The sequence below is a fragment of the Pteropus medius genome, unplaced genomic scaffold (assembly GCF_902729225.1).
Source record: "Pteropus medius unplaced genomic scaffold, Ma_sr-lr_union100, whole genome shotgun sequence".
Taxonomy (NCBI): Eukaryota; Metazoa; Chordata; class Mammalia; order Chiroptera; family Pteropodidae; genus Pteropus; species Pteropus medius.
The window spans coordinates 1,626,958-1,651,573 of NW_024354550.1; the positions used below are offsets into that span (position 1 = coordinate 1,626,958).

At 40.5% G+C, this 24,616-nt stretch overlaps 1 protein-coding gene across 1 annotated transcript in view; it reads right to left on the bottom strand.

Moving 5' to 3' along the window:
• Positions 1–16,129, bottom strand: part of MINDY4B (MINDY family member 4B) — a 30,518-nt gene extending 14,389 nt beyond the window's left edge. Inside the window, exons 1-7 of the mRNA XM_039855115.1 lie at positions 16,017–16,129; positions 15,757–15,784; positions 13,947–14,114; positions 7,663–7,782; positions 6,837–6,928; positions 4,503–4,668; positions 3,883–3,948 (exon numbers count right to left, since the gene is read on the bottom strand). Coding sequence (XP_039711049.1) covers positions 3,883–3,948; positions 4,503–4,668; positions 6,837–6,928; positions 7,663–7,782; positions 13,947–14,114; positions 15,757–15,784; positions 16,017–16,129 — 753 coding nt within the window. The remainder of the gene's footprint in view (positions 1–3,882; positions 3,949–4,502; positions 4,669–6,836; positions 6,929–7,662; positions 7,783–13,946; positions 14,115–15,756; positions 15,785–16,016) is intronic.
• Positions 16,130–24,616: the final 8,487 nt, after the last annotated feature.

Here is a 24,616-nt window from a genome sequence, read left to right on the forward strand (position 1 = left end):
CGTTCTCTTGGTTTTTCAACCTATCTTTCTTTCCTCTACTTCTATCTTGTGCTTCCCTTCAAATCCTGCCTAAGATGTAGTGTATCTTTCCTTTTTTCCGGCATTGATCCTATCCCGGGCCCCAGTGCTGCTCTTGGCTGGCCCCCCTTACTCAGCTTCCCCTCAGTCAATGCATTCCTCCTGGTTGTCCCTTTAAACTTAGGGGGAACAGAGAGGACTTATAGAAATAGCTTTGGAGTTATACAGATCTAGGTCCAGAGCCAGTTCTACTTCTACTGACTCCTACTTACTAACTTTGAGTTTCAAGCTCCTCATCTGCAATTATAGATAAAAATCCCTTTTCCCTCAGGTTTGTTGCAAAAGTGAAATGACATAATGCACAATACCTACCTTGGTTCTTGGAACATACTGGATCCACAGCAGAATTAGTATCTGTCCCTCTCTAAGGCACTTCTCCTACCTTTTCTTGGTCAGGTTACTTTTCATCTCGCAACCTTCTGAAGGTACCCTGTGATCTACAGGATCAAATCTAAACTGACCAACCAACATTCAGGCCCTCTCATTAGTTAGACTTATCTTTGTTTTCTGTCAATACTCTACCTGCTAAAAAGAAGCTCCTTGGCTGGCTTTCTAGGTACCTGGGGCTAATGCCTCTTTTTAATAGGAAGGCTTCAGCTAAAATGCTGTGCTTTTCCATTTATGGATTCATTTGTTCCCTTCACTGTCTATGGCCTGGCAGTGGCAGAACCCTCAGACAGGTGACCAAATCCCTGTGCCACCAGAACCAGACAGGAACCCAAATGGGCGTACTGCAGGGTGTGAGAGAAATGGGGAGATGTAGGGCCCAAGGCAGACTGGAGAACACTGACGTATTAGTTTACTATCACTGCAGTAGCAAATTACCAAAAATTTGGGGGCTTAAAACAATACAGATTTTTTATCTTATAGTTCTGGAGGTTAGAAGTCCAACATGGGTGTCACGGGGCTCGATCCAAACTGCTGGCACGCCTGTGGTCCTTCCTGAGGCTTTATGGGAGACTCCGTTTCCTTAACTTTTCCAGTTCTAGAAGCCGTCCTTTTTCCTTGGCTTTTGATCCCACCTCATATAGCCTCTTCTCCCTCTGCTTCTGACATCACATCTGTTTCTGACTCCCATGCCATCCATTTCCCTTATAAAACCCTTATGATAATTGAGGCTACCGGGATAAGCCAGGATAATCTCTCATCTCAAAATCTTTAACTGAAACACACCTGCAAAGTCCTTTTTACCTGTTAGGTGTCATCATTCAGCCTACCACAACCTGTCTAATGTGAGTCGCTTTCAGCTAAATTATAGATCTAGTACAGCCAGATTTTCTGATTTGGGGGGGAAAAGCTAAAAATCCAGGTTTTATGTGGAATTTCTTGATTTTTTTTGACTTTCATTCACTGAAATTAAACAAACAAACAAACAAACAAACAAACAAAAACACCATGTGGGTTAATGCCGCAGATATAGGTGTGTTGCTTTCCTATTGCTGTAACAAATTACCAGAAGTTTGAATGGCTTAAAACAATAGGAATTTATTCTCACAGAGGCCAGAAGTCTGAAATTAAGGTGTCTGAGTAGGGCCAAGCCTCTCTGCAGGCCCCAGGGGAGGATCTTCCCTTGCTCTTCCTAGCTTCTGGCGGCTGCTGGCAATCGCTGGTGTCCCTTGGTTTGGGAGATGCACCACTCCAGTCTGTGCCTCATTATCGCATAGTGTTTTTCCTGAGTATCTGGGTTTATGTCCAAATTTCCTTCTTCTTATGAAAATGCCAGTCATTGGCTTAGGGCCCACCCAAATCCAGCATGACCTTATCTTAACTTGATTGTTTCTGCAAAGACCCTATTTCCAAGTCAGAGCACGTTTACAGGCACTGGGAGTTAGGACTTGGACATATCTTTTTTTGAGGGGGATGCAACTGAACCTATAACAATAGGTCTACTGCTCATATGTAGCCCTCAGACCTCTGGCTTGAGATCTATGCTTTACAATGGGACACAGGACTGGTATATTTTGATAGTGAATGGCGTTTAACAAAGGTCTGAATGAAGGCTGGTCACAAGGTGAAGCCCCTGGTCAGGGAGTGCCCTTTAGAATAGATATGCATCGAGTTCTCCCTCACTCAGGAAATGGTGCCAGCGCTTCCCCAGTGTGGCCATCATCACAGTCAGCTTGAGTCAGCTAGGGTCTGCACCTGCGCCGTGCAGTCTGCTTCTGTTTAGGATCCTTATTACTTATTCTGACTCCACTCTTAGTCTTTGATGGGGAAAGCCCCTGTGAAGATTCAGCTCCAATCTTCTGATTCTCAACTTTTAAGAATGCCTTGCAGATGTAGGGGGCTTTCCTGGTAAACCAGACTCTCCCAGGTCTGAGTCGAAGAGATGGAAGACAGAGAGGGAAGGATTTGCCTCTTTTAGCTGGAAGGGTCACTTCTTACACTGCTCTTCTCTGTATAACCCCATTAAACGTCTCCTGCCCACAACAAAGAGTCCATAAGCAGGCGTCTAGCTTAACATTTCATCTCAGGTATTTAAAATCTATATACTGGTTTTATTAGTTTCATATTGCTGCTGTAACAAATTACCATAAGTTTAATAGCTTAAATAATATGAACTTATCGTCTTATGGTCTGGAGGTCAGAAGTCTGAAAGGGGTTTACAGGGATAAAATCAGGATGTCAGCAGGCCTGCCTTCTTTCTGGAGACTTTAGAGAAGAATATATTTCCTCTCTGCTTCCAGCTTCCAGCGGCCCTGCCCACAGTCCTCAGTTCATAATCTCCACCTTCCATCTTCAAAGCCAGCAACAGCAGTGACGCTCTTCCCGTATCACATCACTCTTCCCCTCTTCTGCCCTCCTCTTTCATTTAATGTCCCTTGCGATTACATTGGGCCCACCTGGGTAATCCAAAACACTCACCCTTTTTTAAAGTCGGCTGATTGGCAATCTTAGTTCTCCTTTTATATAACATAACATTTGCAGGTTCTAGGGGGTAGGGTAAGGACATCTTTAGGGGGACAATTCTCCTGACTACCACTCAGATCTAAGAGATGGCTGGAGAGGTAGGCCAAAAGGAATCAGTTTAATCAAGATCATAAAGTTAGTGTGGCTGAGAACTCATGCCCGGTTTTCTGCCTCCATGGCCTTTGAAAGGAAGGAAGCAGTGGATTACATTTCCTCCTTCTGTACAAGCCAAAGTTGTATGGCTTCACAGTTACCCTGCTAATTGTCCTCTGTTTTCATATTGTAGAGTCCCGATTCTTCAGAAAATCACTTTTCAATCCTTTCTCCACAGAGGAATCTTTAAAAAAGCACCTTCCATTTCAACCATTACTGTCCTCTACTTTGTCTGATCCTCATCCAGGGGTTGGGGAAGAGTTGAGTGGGGAGGACATTGTGGGGCTGGAACTGATAGAAGAGGTGAAACAGGGTCACCTTTTTCAGAGAAGAAGTCATTTCCTTAGCATCAGTTTGAATGGTCATTTTAGCAATTTAGACTAGGGCCTTAGTTGTCTTACCATTTTTGCGTTTTATTCATTAGATGAAGCAAGACTTCTTTAACATTTTCTCTTCCCACGAAAGAAATCTTGGTATATGGCCTCTGTAGTATTATTCTCTGGGTTTGATTAGCCAGAAAGAAAAGTGGCGTTTGTGAGTGGCCTGTATGTGAACTGTGTCTTTCTAGGTTGTAGGGAGGGAGAGGTGGGCTTCTCTTTTTCTCATTCTTCTCTTTCTTAGCCCTCAAAAATGACCTGGTTTTCTTAACAAGCATCATCAGAAATACACTTTATAAAAGAAAGAAGATTCCTGTAAGATCAGTGCGACATAAAGGAATTATCTCAACATTTATACACTTACACATTGTAAATGATCATAGATGAATTTCTCAGTGGCGTCTTTCTTTGAAAACTCAAACAGCTGGAGCTATAAATCAGGAGTAGAAGATAAAAATAAAAAAGAAAATGAAAGTTACATCTATAAGATGTCGAATCACTGTTGTTATCTCAAGGGATTTTTTTTTTGTTTCATTGCAAAATCGCATTGCTAAAAACTGACATATCTTACACAAGGCCATGTAAAACATACATGGTAAAATCGAGTGGCCACCAGTCTCACTTTTATGTCCTTCAGTTTTAAATCAATATGATATCTTGAGCAGTAAAACCATAAACAAATTTTTTTCCTACTAGGTAGAATTTAGCTATGTTCAAGACAGTGAATACAGTTTAAGATGACTTCAGGTATGGAATATTCTTGATCATGGTGAATTTTAGGAGACATTTGTGGCAGGGTTTCCCATTTTGGCTGCCTGGATTACTTGCAACCCTGGATTCTTGCCTCTTTGAAAGGTGACTTTGGCCACATCAGACACTTCCAGAAGCATCTATGGGGCTCCATATACATTTGCATGGTGAGTCTAGGACTCACTGAGGCCTCTTCAGCCCTATAACTGGTAAAATGGGCAGGAGTGCACTTACCCGCTCAGTGAAACTGTCCCCAGAGTAGTCAGGAGTCGAGGTGATGTAAGTGTCCTCAGTGACAAGACAGATGGTGGCCTTCTGAGCTTCTCCTGCAGCCCACAGGATGCCAGCAAGCGCTGCAGCCAGAGCTCGGTCCTGCTCCTGCTTGCTTATTGCACATAAACTCCAAAGCAGGAGGTGGGGTAGGAAAACACTGAAATGAACTGTAACCTAGCTGAGTGCTGGGGCCTCTGCTTTTATGAATCCTTCTGAATACAGGGTGGCTCTATTTGGTTCCTTCATCACCCTACACCATGAGAATGTCATGGAAGGCCTTGTCCTCTCTACTGTCACTGGAACTGGCATCCTCACAGCTGTGTATTATTTCTCTTGGTGATCTCAGTTAATCCTACCATATCTTACCACTCCCGTGAGTCCCACCGCTGTCCTCTCTCCAGAGCTCCAAAAGGGATTGATCCAAGCTCTTTAACCCAATAACAGTTTTATCTCTCAGGTTTGTTTTGCAAACCCTCTGCACAGATAGACCAGTCCTCTAGACATATTTTCCACATTGCACCTCCGTGCCTTTTCTCACACACTTGTCTGTCTTTAATGCGCATGTCACATCTGTCTTCTAGCCTGATAAAATCCTATGCATCATTGGAGGCCTACTTCAGGTTGCCCTTACTAACCCGTAGCTTATACTCACCTGGCACTTGTTGTGCCCAGCATTGTTGTGATCATTTCACACATATCACCTCATTTAACCCTCACAACAATCTGTGAGGTAGCTACTATTATGACTCTCATTTAAAGGTGAGGAAAGTTAGACAGAGAGGTTGAGTAATTTGCCCTTGCCCATTCATCTTTAAAGTGATAGAGCAGTGACTTAGATGCAGGCAGTCTGGCTCTTGACTCCCTACTCTTAACCACTGCACTCCACTGAGTAATAACTCCAGTCTGTCAAACCGCCCAGGAAGTGAGAACCAATCTTTATGTTGTAGAACTTTACTATGACTGTTTTCTCAATATTTAGCATCGACAATTGTTGTCCTGATGAAGAAACACATGATAGAGTTTTATTAATGAACTCAGCAATGATTTACAAAATTCATTTAGTTCTGTGGCAGTACAGAAATTAGTAACAAGGAGCCTCATACTCCAAAACCCTAGTACGAGGCAGATGAGAGTAAGTCAAAGTACTACGAGAGTACAGAAGGAGAGAGAACTTGTGACTGTGAAGGTTTGGAAAGCCTTCGTGGAGCAGGTCTATAACAGCAGTTGCCATTACCATGTATTTCATATTTGCCATGTGCCAGGGACAGTGCAAAATGCTCTACATTTGTGTAGCAAATATCCTATGTGTTTTGTCTGGATTCCCTGGATTCCCCTTTATTACGCTGGTGGGCATGTCTCCCAGCTGCTGCTACTGCCTCCTACTTTTCAACTTTCTCTGAAGAACTACCAGGCCCAGAAGTGACTAACAGTTATGTGCCTTCCTGAAAAATGGCCCACAGTCCCTGCATAACCAGGGTGGGAGCTACCAAGGCCCCGCTTCTTTATCTGAAGTTGGGGCAATGACATCCCAGAGCTCCCCGGGATCAGGCTGAGGCTAGACTTTACCAAAAACACATTCTTCCTTAGCTTCTCCTTCCCTATCCTGCTCCCCTCACTCTCTCACAGTTTTCTCCTGGGGGCATTCCTTTCATAGACCTCTTGCGTAGAGAATTCCCATCTCTGGCTCTGCTTCTGAGGAACCTGGCAATTCATGATCTTAGAATATATGATATACTTAATTCCAGTTTGGGGTGATGACTTATCCTGACTGAGAGCAGATAGCTGCCTTTTACTTCTATTTCCTCTAATATCAAGCATAGAGCTTTGCACATGATAGGGGTTTGTTAACGCCTAAGAATAAAGTAATTCAAACTGATTTTTTAAGTAGGCAAATACCAAACACTGTACTTTATTAGCCTTGTTAAATTGGAGGATTGATCCTTCATTTTTCATCACCCTTTTGTTCCTCCCTGGAATTGCTAGGTTGAGGCTTCCCATCAAATATTGTCAAGAAAGCCCACCTGAGACCCAGTGCGTCATTTTACCTGACGGGGTGGTCTGCAGTAGAGCATAAAAACTGTCAACATTATTCTGCAACTGAACTTTTAGAATGTCTCCAGGAGAGCCCTCTCCAGTCACGGAATCCAGCCCCCTGAGAGAACCAGGCCCATTTCTGTCTTATGAGCAAGTCCCCTTCCTGAGGGGACCCGGGGGACTTTCTGTTGTGATTATTTAGCTTGTAAACATGCTCATGAAATGAGTAGCTCTTTCAAGGACTTCTCACTGCCTTCTTACCTGTGGAAGTTACAATCTTTTCCCGTCCGTGTAAATAGCAAGTATTTGATTATGGACCCCTGTACAGCCATCTGAATGCCTTGGGCACCTCCCTGAAAAGGGGACAATGAACAGTGAGGCACGAGAAGCCTGGGAGCAGGGCTTTACAATGGCGATAGAACTTCTCAGGGTTAACAGTACAAAAGAGAACTCCTGCAAATAGATGTCATTATCTATTTTTCTCTGCAATCTTTTCCCTACTGGTACACAGCATCCCCTAGGCTTAGCAAGGGACACCGTCCTACACAGGTGTCATCTCTCCCTGTGGTCCTGGCTGGGCTAGAACCTTCAATGACCAGCGTCCTTTTAAAGCCCCATAGACTGGCACCTGGGAATGCACGTCCTCCTCCACCCTGCCTGCGCTGTGCCCCTGCTTCATAGCAAGCTTTTAGATTTATAGGAGGTAAGGAACTAGATGGCTAGCTTTTGAAATTCTGTGTGACTGGTGATTAATGACATGAATTACTGAGGTTTTAAACAAGTCAGAAAGAAATTCCTAGATCTCCTCTTGCCTCTAAATCCCCAGGGATGTTTAGGACTTGGAGAGAAGAGCCTGGAAAACTAGAATTTAGAAGGGGAAGAGAAAAGGGCGTTTGAGTCTTTGTTACAACCCAGACAATATGTTATAATCTTAAATAGTCTGTTAGCATTTAAAGTTAAATTTTAAAATATCAATATGTTTCTACAAGTACTTACAATGAAAACATGCATGCGCATAGATGGGGATGGAAGGAAACAAAGGCAGGGAATACGGGATAGGATTTAAAAAATTTCCTCTTGCTCTTACCTTTCCCACTTCCAAAGTAAAAGCCGGGTCAGACGGAGGGCCGCGGAACTGGAAGCAGGCCCCTTTCCAGTCACAGCTGAAGGCGTGGGCTGTACTGCCGAAGAGGCTCTGCCGCAGCTTCTGAGAAGGGGAGAGGGGTAGATGGTTCACACAGAGGTCATTCTTTCTAGACACATTCCTCATCCAGTGACCTTAGGTTAGGCAGTGAAATCACGGAGGTAGACCGTTCCTTTTCTATATTCCGGTTTATGTGTTACTCTATTTCACTATTTTAACTGTAAAAGATTCACATCAGGTTCACTTAGTACATTTTATCCCAAAGGCTCAGTGTTGTCAACCCTACACCTTGTTGTCCCTATCCGATTTTTGTCCCTTGTGTCTGTCTCGTTGCTAGCCATCTCTCCTTTACCCCCTGTAGTTCACGACAGGCTGCAGCTCTGTCCTTGTGCCTTTGTCCCTACATGACTTGCTCCAGAAAATTGGAATAGACAGGACTTTGTGTTTCTAGCCTGAGGACAATGGTGATCTAAATGATATTAAACGAGCATTCTCTGTTCTCTTGCCCCAGAATTTTTAAGGTTTTCCTGGATATTCTATAGCATGTTTAGATTGGAGACAGTCTTTTAGAGCATTCCAGAAAAGTGGGAACAAGCTTTTAAAAACCAAACACATAAACAAAGGGAATCAGCTCATAATCAGAGATATACTAATTATTTATCATATGCTAGGTCCTGTGTGGAACATAGATATGTAAGAAGTCTTTATAAAACTCCATAACTATGTACAAGACAGATACGTGAAGTTCCGTAAGTCAAGTACAAAGTACCAGGAGAGAACAGAAGAAGGAGAGAGAACTTCTGGCTGAAGGACTCAGGAAGGCTTCATGGAAGAGGTGGCATTTGAACTAGGCTGGCTGGCATCTAGCATTTATTGGTAATTTTCTATGTACCAGGCACTGGGCTAAGTGCTTTATGTTCATTATGTTAATTATTTGAGGTAGGTACCATTATTCTCTTCCTTTTACAGAGAGGTATTTGCCTAAGATCACCCAGCCAGTAGACACATAGCTGGGATTTGTGCTCATTCTAACACTGCTGCTCTGCCTCCCCAGCTTTAATCCTGTGTGAGCCATCTTATGGCTAACATCACTTTGTGTGCATATCATTTAAGTGATATTTTTCATTAGCTTGGGCCACTCTTTTATAACTTATAATACATTTATTTAAAAGGGACTGTTCATAGCACCTCTTTAAATGGGAATCAAAATCACTTGCTACGCATGATGAAAAAAGTAATGGAAGTAAAATGACGTTATTGAATTATGGCTAGAAACTGTTGCTGGTAAAATTCTAACTGAGCCCATACACTTTTTAATTAAGAAAGTGTTAAAGGGGCGTGAACACATGCTGCCCCTTACCGAGTCTTCCTCCCTGGCCTGCCAGAGTGGAGAAGGCGCTAACTTTGCCAGGAGGGAACTCAGGTTATTTAATATGTTACTTAACGATCTGTCCCTAAAAGCACACTATGCTCTAGCAGAGGCACACATCCCACTCTCTGGGACAGACCACAGAGAGCTTATTGCCTATAATGGAGGGGAGGTCAGTCATAGAGAAAGATCTACAAACACACAGACACAGTATTTAGGGTGTCTAGGGATGGGGAGCAGTTCACTGCGAGTGGATCACTGTGTGTGCGTGCGTGTGTGTGTGTGTGTGTGTTCCAGGGCCATGAAGCAGGAAGTAAGTGGGTCTGAGATAGGACAGTACCTAGGAACTGATCCTAATATTTGGAGCCAGCAGAAAATTGTAGACAGAAGGGACATGGAGTCCAATTGGCCCAGAGCTGTGGTGCCTCTTCCTAGCTGTGAATGGAGCAGGCCCTAGTGTTTCTGAAAACAGATGCAGGAGAAGCATGCATCTGGAATGGTCTTCCCCTTAATGGACCAGGGTCTGGTCCATGGCTGGAGTTTATTTCCTGGCCATCTCTACTCCTCACCCCTCTTAAAAAAGAAGATTGTCTCTACGGAAAATAGAGGAAAGTGCATTTCAGTTTGAGCAAGGACCCAGAATTTCACCTGAAGAAAAATGATCTGTCCAGTGTTTCGGGGCAATGGCAAGTCAAGGAGAGGGAGTAGACATGCAGAGAAGCTGCTTGGAAGACACAGACCTGGTGTGCATCATAGCCAAAGAGGGCCACCTTAGCAGAGGACTAAAAATGACAAAAAGTGTTTCTTTGACATCAAGGCTTCACAGCACAGAAGAAAGACTGACCTGCCCTGACTCCAGTGTCAAGAGGCCCCAGTTATGCTCTTTATGACCACATGACTTGGTCAGACTGTCCAACCTCTCTAAGACTTTATTTGCTTAACTCAATATAGGGAGAACCCCTGCTCCATCTACATCATGGTTATCCTTGAAAGAGAAGAAGTATGAAAAAGGGCTTTGGGATCCAAAAGGGCTGAGTAAATGTAGAGTATTATTACCTTTGTGAAAACACAACCTATCTACACTGGAACATCTTGTGCTGTGGGGTGAAAGTCCTAATACAGGTTGGAAAAGACCAGAGACTGGCAGGAATAAGAGAAGAGAAGCCATGTATATAAATGTGAGAAATTAAGACTGTGAGACTAAAATGGTTTAGCATACAAATTCAATTAGAAAAATTCTGCAAGCCAAATATCTCATCTCCTGTTTCTGTTGTTGTCTGCCACCTCCAACTTAGGGAGTGTCACTGCCCAGATGCGCTTTGGGGTGGCCTGGAACAGAGGGGCTGAAGCCTCTCAAGTCAGACGCCACTGACCAGCGTGACAACAAAAAGATGACTCATCTTACCTATGTCACATTTACTTTCACATCAAATATAATTTATGACAAGATTAATTTGACACATATTCAATGATATTCATATGTTGTTTCCTGGTAACTAGATACAAAGGTAAATGGTCCTAATACATGACTACAATGATCATTATTATTTAATACAATCCAGCACGATTTATAGTTTTTGTCTTTTCACTTTGTTAGCTGTCCAGTATTGTAATGAATACCTCTTTTCTGGTTGCTGCGATGATGATAATGATGACATCATTAACACACACACACACACACACACACACACACACACGAAGACAGAGGTAATGGATCCTTCTTCCCAACAGGTTTAATTTCCTTACTCTGACTGCTCTGTCTCTTGTCCTTGGGCATAGAATTTCCCCGTGACTACCTGGCCCCATCCAGTCTTCTTCTATTCCACCCCCACCACTCAACTTGAAGTAGAATAATTCCCTTGTAAGCTTTTCCCCTAAATTTTTTCTTGCCTTAAAAATTGCTAGACTATCATAGAATCAGAGATTTTAGAATTAGTGAGTCCTAAGAAGACATTTCTTTCCTAACCTATCAAATAGAGTGGTAGGCTCTTGGCTTGATCATGTTCACCATGGATTCGTCAGCCTCTGGAGTAGTTCCTGGTACAGAGTAGCTTACAATAAGTATTTTTTTAATTAAAAAAAAAAAATCTAATTCAGTCCTTGTCCACAATCTCAGCCCGAGTTAGCAGCCTTAACTAGAGTTTATCACATCACACACACTTGAAGAAATTAGATTGAGTGCGGGGGTGGGTGGGGGGCAAGGAAGAAGGTTCTAGTATTGGAAATAAGGCAACAAAAAGGTGAGAAACAGGAGAGCCGGGGAAAGCAAGGGTACGTAGTGTGCTTCCCCACCCGCTACTTATTCAGAAGATTCCCAGCAAAAAGTATGTGCAAATGCCGGAAAACCCCATGCATCCCTACTTCAAACAGAAGGAGGAAAGAACAGCAGTATAACAACAAAATGCATTCATAAGTGAGTACTAGGATTCAATAGCTCTGATAATTTACCAGGCAGCGGCTACACTGCTGAAACATCAGCTAGAATCAGTCGAGCTTCTAAAAGCTACCTCCCGGAACACAACACATGGATTCAAATTCTCCCAAGGCTCATCATCTTGAAATCCCAGGATGAGTTTAATTAATGCTACTGCTATTTAAAGTACCACTATTGTCTGGCTCACGTAAGGGGAGGAAGTCCAAATTCTTTCTTTTTTTTTTTTTTTAAGAAAAATTAATTACCTCTACTGCCAGTACTTCCTAATACTCCCAATTCTGTTTCGGGCTACAGTGGTCTGGTCCTTTTGTCTCCCAGCCTTTTCCAAAGGGAGATAATTACTTTGGAAAAGTCACTGGGGAGGTCTCCAGTTGCATCACATTTGTATTTGTAGAAAAGTGAGAGAATTCAGATCCAGGCTCTCCTGCCTCCACAATATAAAGAGAGACTAGAAGACTTTGGAAATATCTGTGAATGCCTTTTTCTATTTCTAAAATTTGTATGTGTGCTTTTAAAAATAGATTGTATATTCACATGGTTCAAATTCCAGTGAGTACAAAAGGTAGCAGAGGAAAGACTCCCTCCCACTCATGGCTCTTTTCCCCCAATTTCCCGCACAGTTACATGTTACGAAGTCGTCTGGAATTTCAGTATGCGTATACAGGCAAATACCAATACAGAATCACAGTGTTCTCTCTTTTTCACTCAAAAGGTAGCCTATTTCCAGATATGTATAAGTTTTAAGATGACATTCTTTGTAGACATTTACTTCAGAGACCAATTATACATTTTTTATTTGAGATTTTTCATTAAAAACATTATCTTGCCCAGTAAAATATAAATAGTTGCTCTAACTTTGGTCCTCAAGCACAGAGTAGCAGTATAACCACTGAGGCCAGAGACTCTAACAGGATGGCACATCACCTGTCTTTATTTAACAAAAAGAGAGTGATTCACTAGGTACCTAAGACACAAGTTAAGGCACCAACCAGGAGCTGCGGCCAATGAGCAAAGTGCAACATCTTATGAAAGCCCTGCTGTCCTATCTTCCTGTGACATGTGGCATTTTAGGCAAAAGAAGGAAGACTGAATGAGGCAGAAAGATTGTGATCATGAGAAAGAGCAAATGGGCCTTCAAGTACATTTGTATTGCCCATGTGACAGTGGAGGGTTGCTCAGTGAGACCTATGAGGATATGTGTGATAAAAAAGAATGTGGGGGGCTGTAGTCCTATATCTGTTCTGTCTGCGGAGCTTAAAGAAAGGCTATACTGAGGGTAGGAAATACTGTGGTCAGGGCCAGCTCAGCCTCTGTGCCTCAAAAAGCAGATGGAAACTGTGTGGTTTCCCCAGAGGGGTGTACCAGCACCCCCTAGTCCCCTCAGCAGGGACAAGGAGCTGAAAGTACATGGGAAACCTGACTGCAGGGCGAGTGTTGTTGGTCTTTGCGCAGATGACCATGCTGGTCCCAGGTGGTTTCTGCAGGCATGCCCAGGTATAGGGCAACATGTCCTCAAGAAGAAAGTACTTCTTCCTCCTCTTATTCTTAAGGACCTAGGGAGAAGCCTCTGTCTGAGGCTATAGAATGTAGTGTGAAAGTTAGGGGAATGAAGTGAATGTGGTGACTGTATTGGAGGGCAGTGCAATTGGAGGGCTCTCTCACCATAGCTGGTACTGTTTACCTGGCTAAGCTTCCTGGTTCCCATTCATGCCTCTTTGACCATGATGCTGGTCCTTTGGATGTCTGCCATGGCCTTGCCTCCAGCCTTGGCCTGTCTGATCCATTGAGATGCTGCTAATTTTGTCTCTGGGCTGGGTCTCTGCCTTAGCTCCTCACCTCCACCCAGGTCAAGTTTTGAATTGAGCAAATGGTCCCTGGGACCAGAAGCTTTCAGATCTACTTGGATCTTCAAATGTTGGGTTCTTTTTCAAATTTGCATTTTAGTTGGCAGCCCCAGAAAACCTTTCTTCTCTGAAATCAGCTCCTTGCCCTAGGACTGGGTCTGGCACAGTCTCCCACTCCCCTCCACATGCTCACACAGGGACAGGGGCCTGTTGCACCCATCTACATTTCTTTTTTTACATATTTTACACATTTGCAGCACTCACCCTCTGACCTATCCTACCCTATGTAGTGAATTATTTGAATAATAATTCAATAATCCCTCACTCCCTCCAATTTAACTATCAAATTGAGGAAGCGAATAAAGAGAGACTCTCAGAGTTTGAGAGGAAAAGACTGTAACGTTACGGGTGTCCTTGAAAAATGCCATAAATAAATCATTTAAATTGTATTCTCCTTTTACCAATAACAACCATCTTATCTTCAATAATACTCTCACATGACAGCAGATAAGATTCTCCAGCCTTGTTGTTTGGGGAAGATTATGTTTCATTTCATGTTTAATTGACAAGCTATACTTACCGTGGCCATTGCTAGGGAGATAGGAAAGCCGCCTAATTTTGAAGAGATGATAGATGGATTGGGAATAGAACAAAGGCTACTTGATGGCAAATGTCCTTGTCCTTTGGGCTGAGGTATTCCTGTTCCATCTGCACTTTCATCAGCAGATATACGGTTGCCTTCATGATACTGTGTAAAATGCCACCACCGAAAAACAAAGCAAACAGAGAGCTGTGATGAACTTTCCCACCTTTTTTTCCTCTCTGAAAATTTTTTTTCAGAAAATGTTTAAATAAATATGTCTAAAATTGTGATAAATAGCAAGAGGCAGAATAAAGATAAATAAAGAGGCTGAAAAACCTCAGCGTCTGTGTCAGAGGTTTCTCACAAGTTTTATGTGACTTGAAGAGGTTAAATGTAACTATGGAAACATAATTAATGCTATCAAAACCTTGACTTGAAATTATGCTTAGAGAAGAATGTAAATGTCACTGTCTCTTGTTTCGAGAAGACAGTATTTCATAAACAATGAATGAATCTTTCCAGTCTAGATGAGGTATTTTTCATTATATCGTTAACTAGCCAATAAATGAAGTCAGCTTACCTCCTTTTAATTCTCTCAAATTCCTGTTCCCAAATAATTGATTATAATATTTTTTTAAAAATCCACATATCCCCACCTTTGAGGAAAAAAATCTGTTTACTTTTCATGACTGCTTTCATGGCATTTAAATATGTTAGCATCAACTCTTCTTTCAATTTACTTAAACTTCTATACTAATGTCATGAAACAAATCTACCCTATTGGTAGCTGAAACATGAAGGAAACTGCCATCTTAGTTCTTCTGGATTCCTAGAGGCAAAGATGCTTTCTTATCTCAGAAACACAGCATCCAAGTCACAGACTACTGATGGGATAAGATGCATTTTGTACATCAAAGTGAGAAGCTTTACATTTGTGGCAGTGGTTTTACCCCACCTTTGTAAGGCATAACTTGACATTTATTTATTTATTTCCTTTCAAAGATTGTTTTATCATTTGAGTATTCTATTCCCCCAAATGGTAGCTATCTCCATATAATACTTCCAGGACTAAAATAGAAGCATTATCTCCCTGATTCTAATTTAGACTGTGGTTAAGAGAGTTTTAGCACAAATGAAGGTTTTTGATTACAGGTTACTTGGGGCAAGATGCTTTAATGTTTTGGTTAAAATAGTAATAATTCGATTGTTTGATTCTATCATATACGGCTGAAAATCACCTTAATATTTTGTGCTGTGTTTGCTCAGTGATTGAATTAGTTCCTGAAATGCAAAATCTATTACCTTTTAACCTTTCAGGTGACATGAGATACAAACATCTTTCATTTTATATTGAATAACAGATTTTAAAATACTTTTTTTAACACCAGAATTTAGTCATCTTTCCCTTATTTGAAAAATAGTGAAAGAAAATGATTTCTCAGAAGCTGAATAAAGATAAGTATTTTCAAAACTGCTTCGGGGACACTGAAGCACTTGGCTGTCAAAGTGTAGCATTACTTCACAAGTGTAAGAACTCTAAATTTTAATATCATTTTTTTCTAAAATAATAACCATATGGTATTCTTAATGATGAAAAGTAGCTCTTAAAAGTAGGAAGAAATTTTTATAAAAAAAGAAAGCACAAGAAAATGTTTTCAACAGGCTTTCTAGTTTTCTGTTTTCACACGTTAAATGCTGGGTGCCTGAGTGACATTATATGCATAAAATAAACACAGATGATGCTGTTAATGTGGTTGTTCGAAGTAGCAACTAGAGGAAGCACACTGACTTTGAGAAGAGTAATTACCTGAGGAGTTGTATTATTAATTCCCAACCTACAAATGAAAGAGAAAACAGAAAATTACTCACTCTCTTCAATTCTCATACTCTCAAACCGCCTCAATCTCAACCTTACTGGGGACGCTTCTCTCAGCAAATAGTTACACCTGAAGCATTTTAAATGTGAATCTATAATGGTGACTTCTCATGTAGCAAGCATAAAGCTGATTACTTAAACACCTAAAATCCCTGTGGTTCTAGAGAAATTAGAAAACAAGAACATCTTACCTGTGATAACTAAAGATTTCTCTCCATTTGTCAAGAAATAAAATTTTCCTAGTTATCTCCTCCAAATCCAGCTCGTTAGAGCTTTGTTTCTGGTCTGAGAACTCCATAGCCATTTAGACAATGTAAGAATTTGGAAGAAGGAAGTTGTTAAGATGGGAGAGAGAGGTCTGGCAGCAGAGAAGTGTAGTGACTATCACAGATGGCCAGATGATGAGTGCCACTCCTACTTTTGACCAGCAAGGAAATCTGCCACACAGTTGCTGCTCTGGGCTCTCAGTAAACCCCTGCTATCAGATCATGATTAAATTTTCATTAGAGGTGGAATAGTTTGTGCATTTTTGTTCACTATGTAGATGCCATGAATATTTAATCCAAGACACAGATTTATAAACAAAAGGATTGCAATTACTTATCTGTATCAAAGCAACTGAGGCAATTTAATTGATGAGAGACATGCTGATGGAATGTGATAGTATTTTATGCTATAGTGCCTCCAGTGTTCGTGAACAGAAATACATAGCCGCAGTGGGTAAAAGCCATCCTATTGATATTGGGAAAATCTATACCAACTACTGATGGGTAATACGCAGACCAAGAAAGAAACTGGCCAACAGATATTTGATATAGATTTTAGTACACAGAAATTGTGCACACAGTTTGAAAAAGGACTGGCTTGATTTGTCTAAGGGAGGAATTTAAAAGTATGTCTCTTCTTGTTGGCTGAATGAATTATACTTATAACAACTGGCATAATAAAGAATATTGATGGTTGTGATGGTTAATTTTATGTGTCAACTTGCTAGGCTATGGTACCCAATTTTTTGTTAAACACCAATCCAGATGTTGCTGTGAAGGTATTATTTAGATGTGATTAACATTTAAATAGATTTTGAATAAATTGTATTGTACTTTGTAATGTGGATGAGCTTCATCCAGTCAGTTGAAGGCATTAAGGGAGAAGACCAAGGTCCCTGGAAGGAAGAAAGAAGCCTGCCTCCCAATGGCCTTCAGACTCCAGCTGCAGCAGTGACTCTTCCCTGGCTCTCTAGCCTGCCAGGCTGCCCCATATATTTCAGATTTGCCAGCTCCATGATCATGTGAGCCAATCCTTTCAATTCCTTAAAATAAATCAATCTGTCTTAGAGAGAGAGAGTTCTCTGTCTCTCTAGAGAACCCTGAGTGATACAATGGTGTTTGTCAAAAACAAATTTGTTACCAATAAAAGTGTCCTTGTCTCTTCTCTCTTGGTTGAATACTAAAATTGAATCTCTTCAGCAGGAGGTCATTTTCTCTATCAACAGTTCTGATTACAAGTTTTGTAAAATCCTGGATACACTAAAAGGTCAAGGCAAAGAGGCTATTTGGATTTACTATGGCCAGAGTGGTCAGGGTGGAAGGGACCTGTTATATATAACATTGCAAAAGACCTTGAAATACAGCAAGTCGCTACATAAACCAGAGGTAGATTTAGGTATCCACAATTTTGCTTGGGTTTCCAGTTTCTTAAACTAATTTTTGATGGTTGTTTAACCATTTCCTATTCACATAAACTTCGATCAGATTTAGTATTTTTGTTCTAAACATAAAATATATTAAAAAATCCTTTCTTATTTCCTTCCTCTAACCATAAACCCTCCTTAAAAAAGAATCTTTATTGTTTTCCTCTTTATAATTTTATGGTTTTAATGGTGGTATTAGTATTTAATATTAATTGGGCACCCCCAGTATGAAAGAATTTCCTATTTAGAAAGGCATATTAAAAATAAATTCTGGATCTGCCATTTAAATTATTTAAAAACCCAAACCAAGAAAAGGGAGTAGCTAAGAAAACTATTTTTGTTAAGAATTATTATTAAATATATGAATTTTGGGCTATGTCTGTGTCCTAATTTACAGAGAATTTTATAAAAGTAGAAGAAATCCCAATGATTGAACAGCTTACCCAATAAGCCATTCTGTTGGGTTCAGCGAGTATATTTTGAGTACTTCCTGTGTGCTAGGCAGCTGGAGATGCCAAGGTGAATAAGATGTGGTTCCTGCTCTTCTAGTAGAGGAAACAGACACACGTGGAAGGGAAAATGCTATAACAGTGGCTCAGGGGGCTGTGGGAACACGAGAGATAGGCAGAGAGCAGGGTGGTAAAGAGCATGGCTTCTGGGTCCAAACTGCTTAGTCTGAATCATGGTTTCACCTCTTCCTAGCTCTTTGGCCCTGGACAGGTCATTTAACCCCTCTGTGCCTCAGTTTATTCATCTGTGAAATGGGGATAATTTCATATCTTTACTATATTGAGATGTCTATGAAAATGGTATATCACTCCACTTATTTAGACCTTGTTTATCTTTCTATCGTTTAATTCCCAGAGGTGGAATGCTTGAATCAAACGATGTGGTCATTTAAAGACTTTTGCTACATATTGCCAAATTTCATCACTGTTCTTGAGCATCCCTTGCCCAGCCCCTCTTATTCCTTTTATTCCCTAGTTGGAATTCATGGTCCTATTCTTTTCAATAAAGAAACAACCGTCTTTACTTCCCTACCTTTCTCTCTCTTTTCAGTTAGATGTTGATAATTGTTCTACAGATGGAAAGGGCTTATCTCTGGAATACACCAAGAGTTAAGAATGTGATTCTCCCACATCCAGAGGAAACCACCACTTTCTTGGGTATTTTGTCCAAAGACATAGAGCAAGAGGCTTGGCTGTAAGAAGTGGGGTGGAAAGAGAAGATGAGACTGGGGGGTCCTGGGCCAGATCTGGAGGAACAGGGAAGGGGAGGGGTACAGAAATATGTAGAATCTGGGATTTCCCTCTTCAATATTTTTAATGCCCTTGCCCCCACCCCATGATATATGAACTCACCTAAAACTCCTGTCCCAAGACTGCCTCTGATACATCAAAGGATTGGTGTTGAATATGGGGACTCAGGCAGCAATGAGCCTTCAGCAGCAAAAGGAAAGAGCAAGTACAAACCAGGGGCTGTTGGGGAGGAGAGTTTTGCAGCCAAAGGTGGAGGGGGAAATTGTGGAAATCATTCACATATAAAGGAAATGGACTATGTAAGTGCAGAAATCTATGCCTGCATCCATTTGCTTTCTTTGTCGAAAATTTTGAAAAATAATACCAATGATTTCGTGCAAAAAGCTAGTATTTATTTCAAACCTGGCAATTAATATGTAAAAATTTAATGTTATTAACACTTGCTATAGTTTCCCAGAAAGTCATAATTGATTTTTATAATCATTTATTCAATTTAGTCTAATAGGCAAATATGAAAACCTTGGGCTTATAAGCATTTTGACTAGTTTGCAAAATTATTCCCAACCTTTCTTCTTGCTGCTTTCCTATGAAGCTTCATAAACAGAAATCTGGAAGGAGAATTTTAGAGCCTTTGATTTTTTTTAAATGAAATCTTGTTAGTGTTTAATTAACCTTACCCCTGGAAAGCTCTTCCTTAGGATTAAGTTGAATCCTTTATGCTTTAATTATTATTCATTTTCTTTAGTTCTACTTTCAGTAGAAATGGAAATTTCCTGATTATATTCCTTCCTAAAAGAATCCTGCCATTCCACTGGAAACTAGAAGATGGCTGATATATTCTTCTTTTGCTTTTTTGGTGGTGTGGTGTGGGGGAAAAAGAGGGTGTCAGGCCCAGGGTTGAATCCCAGAGCCTTCCAGGGACCGTGACCATGACCATAACTGTGACCATGCAACCTTGGAGAAGTTACTTAGTCTCTCCAAGCTTCATTTTTCATATCACTTTTGACTTCCCTCATAGCATCATAATGAAAATAATTTATGTGAAATTTCTAACCTATAACCAATATTTTCTTGCCTCTTCTATGTTAAAATTTCTCCTTTAAAAGTTTTATTTTTTTCTGCCTTTTTATATTTTAGGGGTAGCAGCCTTGGCCAGGGATAGAGCTAGAAGTCAAAAGTCCTAAAGTGAGAATACTGGTCCTGACTCAATTCCCCAGTCACTGGCCATGTGGCCTTTGGTTGGTCATTTAGTCACTGGTATGACTCCAAGTCCTCAGCTGAAAGGCCTAAACACCAGTGTGGTATAATGGGAAAAAATATATTGGTCTTTGTCTCTGGTTCCTGGCATAGAACTAAAATTTTTGGAATTTCCTGAGTGATAAGGGTGATAGGACTGTCTTTTGTCCAAACGAGACTTGTCTGGGACCCTTGATGGCTTCAGAATTGAGGACTGGTCACCAGAAAGACCAAGCCTTGATGAGAGGCCTGGAACTTTCATCCCCAGCTCCCAACTTCCAGGGAGGGAAGCTGGGCTAGAGATTGAGGTGATCACCTATGGCCAATGGCTTAATCAATCATATCTAGTAATGAAACCAACATAAAAATCCTAAATAGTGGAATTTGGGGAGCTTTCAAGTTGGTGGACACAGTCATGTGCCAGGGGGATGACACACCTCCACCCTACTGGGGACTGACTGTTGCGCTCTGGACTCTTCTGGACCTCACCCTATGTACCTCTTCATTGAGCCATTTATTTACATCCTTTATCATGAACTGGTGTGCATAAGTAAAGTGGCTCTTCCTGAGTCCTGTGAGCTATTTCAGCAAATTACCTGAGGCGGGTATTGTGGGGACCTCCAATTTATAGCTTGTTGGTCAGAAGTACAAATGACCTGATACTTGCTACTGGCATCTGAAGTGAGAGCTATCTTGTGAGGCTAAGCCCTTAAACCTGTGGAGTCTAACTCCACAGGTTAAGACTTGAATTCAATTGTAAGACATCTAGTTGGTATCAGAGAATTAGAATATCAGTTGGTGTGGGGAAACAAAACAAAACAAAAAAGCTTTCATTTGGTGTCATAAAGAACCTGAGAAACAGCATTTAAAGCACACGGCCCGGAGTCAATGTTTGGGTTGGAATCTTTACTTCTCTATTGTATTATCTATTGCTGCATAACAAATTACCAGGACTTAGCAGTGTAAAACAATACCTATTTATTATTTCAACATTTCCATGGGTCAGGAGTCCAGACATGGTTTAGCTGGATTCTCTGCTCAGAGGCTCAGAAGGCTGCAATCAAGGCCAGCCTTGAGTTCTTATCTAGGCTCAGGGTCTTCTGAACTCATATAGTTCTTGACAGAATTTATTTTCTTGCGACTATAGAACTTATTTCTTTAAGACTAGCAGGAAAAGGGGAGTCTCTGCTGCTTTTAGTCTCTAATCCTGGAGGAAGCCTAAGATCTCTTATAAAGAACTCACTTGATTACTTCAGACCCACCCAGGATAATCTCCCTTTTGATTAACTGAAAGTATACTCATTAGGGATCTTAATCACAAGGCAAAATCCCTTCACCTTTTCCATATGAAGTAACATTCATGGGAGTGATATCCTATCACATTTGCTATATTCTGTTGGCTAATACAGATGGTCTGATGGTCTTTTTCTTCTGTGTAAGTTTTGACAGATTGTGTCTTTCAATTGGTCAATTTCATTTAAGTTATCAAATTTGTGAGCACAGAGTTGTCCATAGCATTCCTTTATTATCCTTTTAATAGTCATGAGATCTAGAGTGATGTCCCCGCTTTTATTTATGATATTAGTCATTTGTATTCTCTCTTTTTTTCTTAGCCTGGCTAGAGGCTTATTGATTTAATGATCTTTTCAAACAAACAGCTTTTAGTTTTGCTGATTTTTTTCTATTGATTTCCTGTTTATAATTTCATTGATTTCTGCTCTAATTTTTATTATTTATTTTCTTCACCTTACTTTGAATTTAATTTGCTCTTGTTTTTCTAGTTTCCTGAGGTAGAAACTTAGATTTTTGATTTTTAGATCTTCCTTTTTTACAAATGTATGCATTCAGTGCTATAAATTTCCCTGTAGGCACTGCTTTTGCTACATCCCATAAATTTTGATAAGTTGTGTTTCATTTTCATTTAGTTCAAAGCATTTTAAAATTTATCTTGAGATTTTCTTCTTTGACCCATGTGGTGTTGTTATAACTCCAGCTATTTTGGAGTTTCCAGTTATCTTTCTATTATTGATTTCTGGTTTAATTCCACTGCAGTCTAAGAGCAAACATCATGTGATTTCTATTCTTTTAAATTTGTTAAGTTTTGAAACAACTCTAAGAGGTCAACTGGTCAAATGGGCAGGTATGCTTTATGGCCCAGAATGTGGGCCCAAACCTAACATCTTGCAGTATTTTTGGTGTATTTTATGATCCAGAATGTGGTACCTTGGTGAATGTTACATGTGAGCTTGAGAAGAAATGTGTATTCTGCTGTTGTTGGGTAAAGCAGTCTATAGATGTCAATTATATTCAGTTGATTTACGGTATTGTTAAGTCCAGCTATGTCCTTACTGATTTTTTGCCTGCTGGATATGCCCATTTCTAAGAAAGAAATGTTAAAGTTTCTAACTATGATAGTGAATTCATTTGTTGTTGTTGTTGTTGTTGTTGTTATTTTTTGGGTTTTTTTTTTGCAGTTCTATCAGTTTTTGCCTCGTGAAGTTCAATGCTCTGTTGTTAAGCACATACACATTACAAATTTTTATGTCTTCTTGGAGAATTGACCCCTTTATCATTATGTAATGCCCTTCTTTATCCCATATTCTGTTGATAAGAAGCAAGTTACCAACACACAGGGGTAGTTATTACACAGAGCATGATTTGTTGGGGGGTCACCTTAGAGTGTGTCCACCACATCTACGTCCTGGTAGTTATCTAGAGCCAGTCACTTTACCTCTCTGTGTCTCAGTTTCTACTCTTTTTAAATGGGGATAATAATTTTAACCCTCTTATTGGATCACTATGAGGATTGATTATTTATGCCTAAGAAGCATTTAGAACAGTGGCACATAGCAGGTGTTTATGACTTTTAGCCGTTTCTCTTCAAAATAAGAACAAGTCTTGCCCGGTTGCCCTCATAGAGTTGTTGTAAAACTCAGAGTTGTGAGGTCTGTGTTCATTGAAAAGCACCACACAAATGGGCTGGGTTATTGTTTTAGAGCTTGTCTTCCTCATTCTTTTAACAAATGTTGCTTTTTTACTACTTTCGTATGATTGTGCAATGACTCATAATTGTCTGTTGCATTTGTGGATGAAAGGAAGTGAAGGCTCTGCATTTATCATGTTGGTGCTTCGCCTCTGCCTGCTTTGAGATATTTTCTTTGTTTTAGGAGCTGCTCAGGCAACAGAAAGTTCAGAGGGCAGTGAGTAGCAGATATGGGTTCACTGAATCTGCTGTGTGATTTTACAGAAGTCACTTACCCTCTCTGAGCCTTCAGAGTTAAAAAAAAAAAAGATGGAGAGAGGCGGTGGGCAACATTAGATAATCTCCAGGCAACCCCTTCAGTGCTTACCTTCTCTGATTTTGGCCTAATTTGTCAATTCTACCTAACTCCACCTGGAATCTCTGACTCAGGTCCAAGAACCCTCTTCTATTTATAGATTGTTTGAGGTTTGGTGTAATGCTTTGTGCTCTCTCCCTGGACTTCAGATCATCCAATTTTCTGTGGAACTAAGAAAGTCCTTCAGAGACAGCAGAATTTATTCTCAGGAACATAATTCTAGGAACTAGAAGCAAAGTAACGCTAACAAAGTCAAAAGGCAGGCAAAATTAACAGATGCTCCCAGTAATGAACAAGGTGCAGAAAGGTTTTTCATAATGACTGCCTCCATAGAGTATAAATAGGAATGCTTCCCTTCCCTCCTGTCTCCACTCACACCATCTGTTATTTGTGTCACACAGTGACCCTTGTTGTTGGTGACAGGGACAACACTGTACATTGCAGCTTTCCCTGCTTTCTTCCATCTTCTGGCAGCTGTGACTATAAGGTTTGTGTCTATCCTAAGATGGTAGGTCAGGATTTCCCTGGCTCTTGAAACTAAATATAAACAAATCACTCACCCTCACTATTGGGAAATAAGTTATAAATAACAAGTTAGAGCAATCTTTCATCAGAGAGGCTGTGGTTACTAGGAAACGGGCACTGCAGTCAGATTCTCTGTTGTCATTATGTATCCATATGGCATTGAGTATAAGCTCTGGTTTTCTGTCTTTGGCCTTTCAAATGGTTCTTGAGTATACTGTTCTTGCATATTAAAGTATTCTGCCCTTTTGTGCTTTCTAAGGGACAAAGATTTGTGTTCTAATCTGACCTCTGGCATCAACTTGCTGTGTGACTTGGGGTGAATTAATTCATTTCTCTGGTCCTTAGTTTAATTCTCAGTAAAAGAGATGAGAAGGTTGGACTAGGGCGGGAGTTGTAAAATTATGGCCCACAAGCCAACACATCTGGTCTGCCATCTGTTTATGTATGGCCAGCAAGCTAAGAATGGTTTTTATATCTTTAAATGTTTGAAAATAAATTAAAAGAATAATATTTCATGACACAAAATATATACTACTTCACAGTATAACAATGTATAGTTATAAGATATAATATGTAATAATATTTCATAAAAGTTATATGAAAATCCAGTTTGTGTTCATAAATAAAATTTTATTGAAACACAGCCACACTCATCTGTTTTCACGTTGTCTATGATTGCTTTTGCACTCAACAGCAGAGGTGAATAACTGCAACAGAGACCGTAGGGCCTGACAAACCTAAAA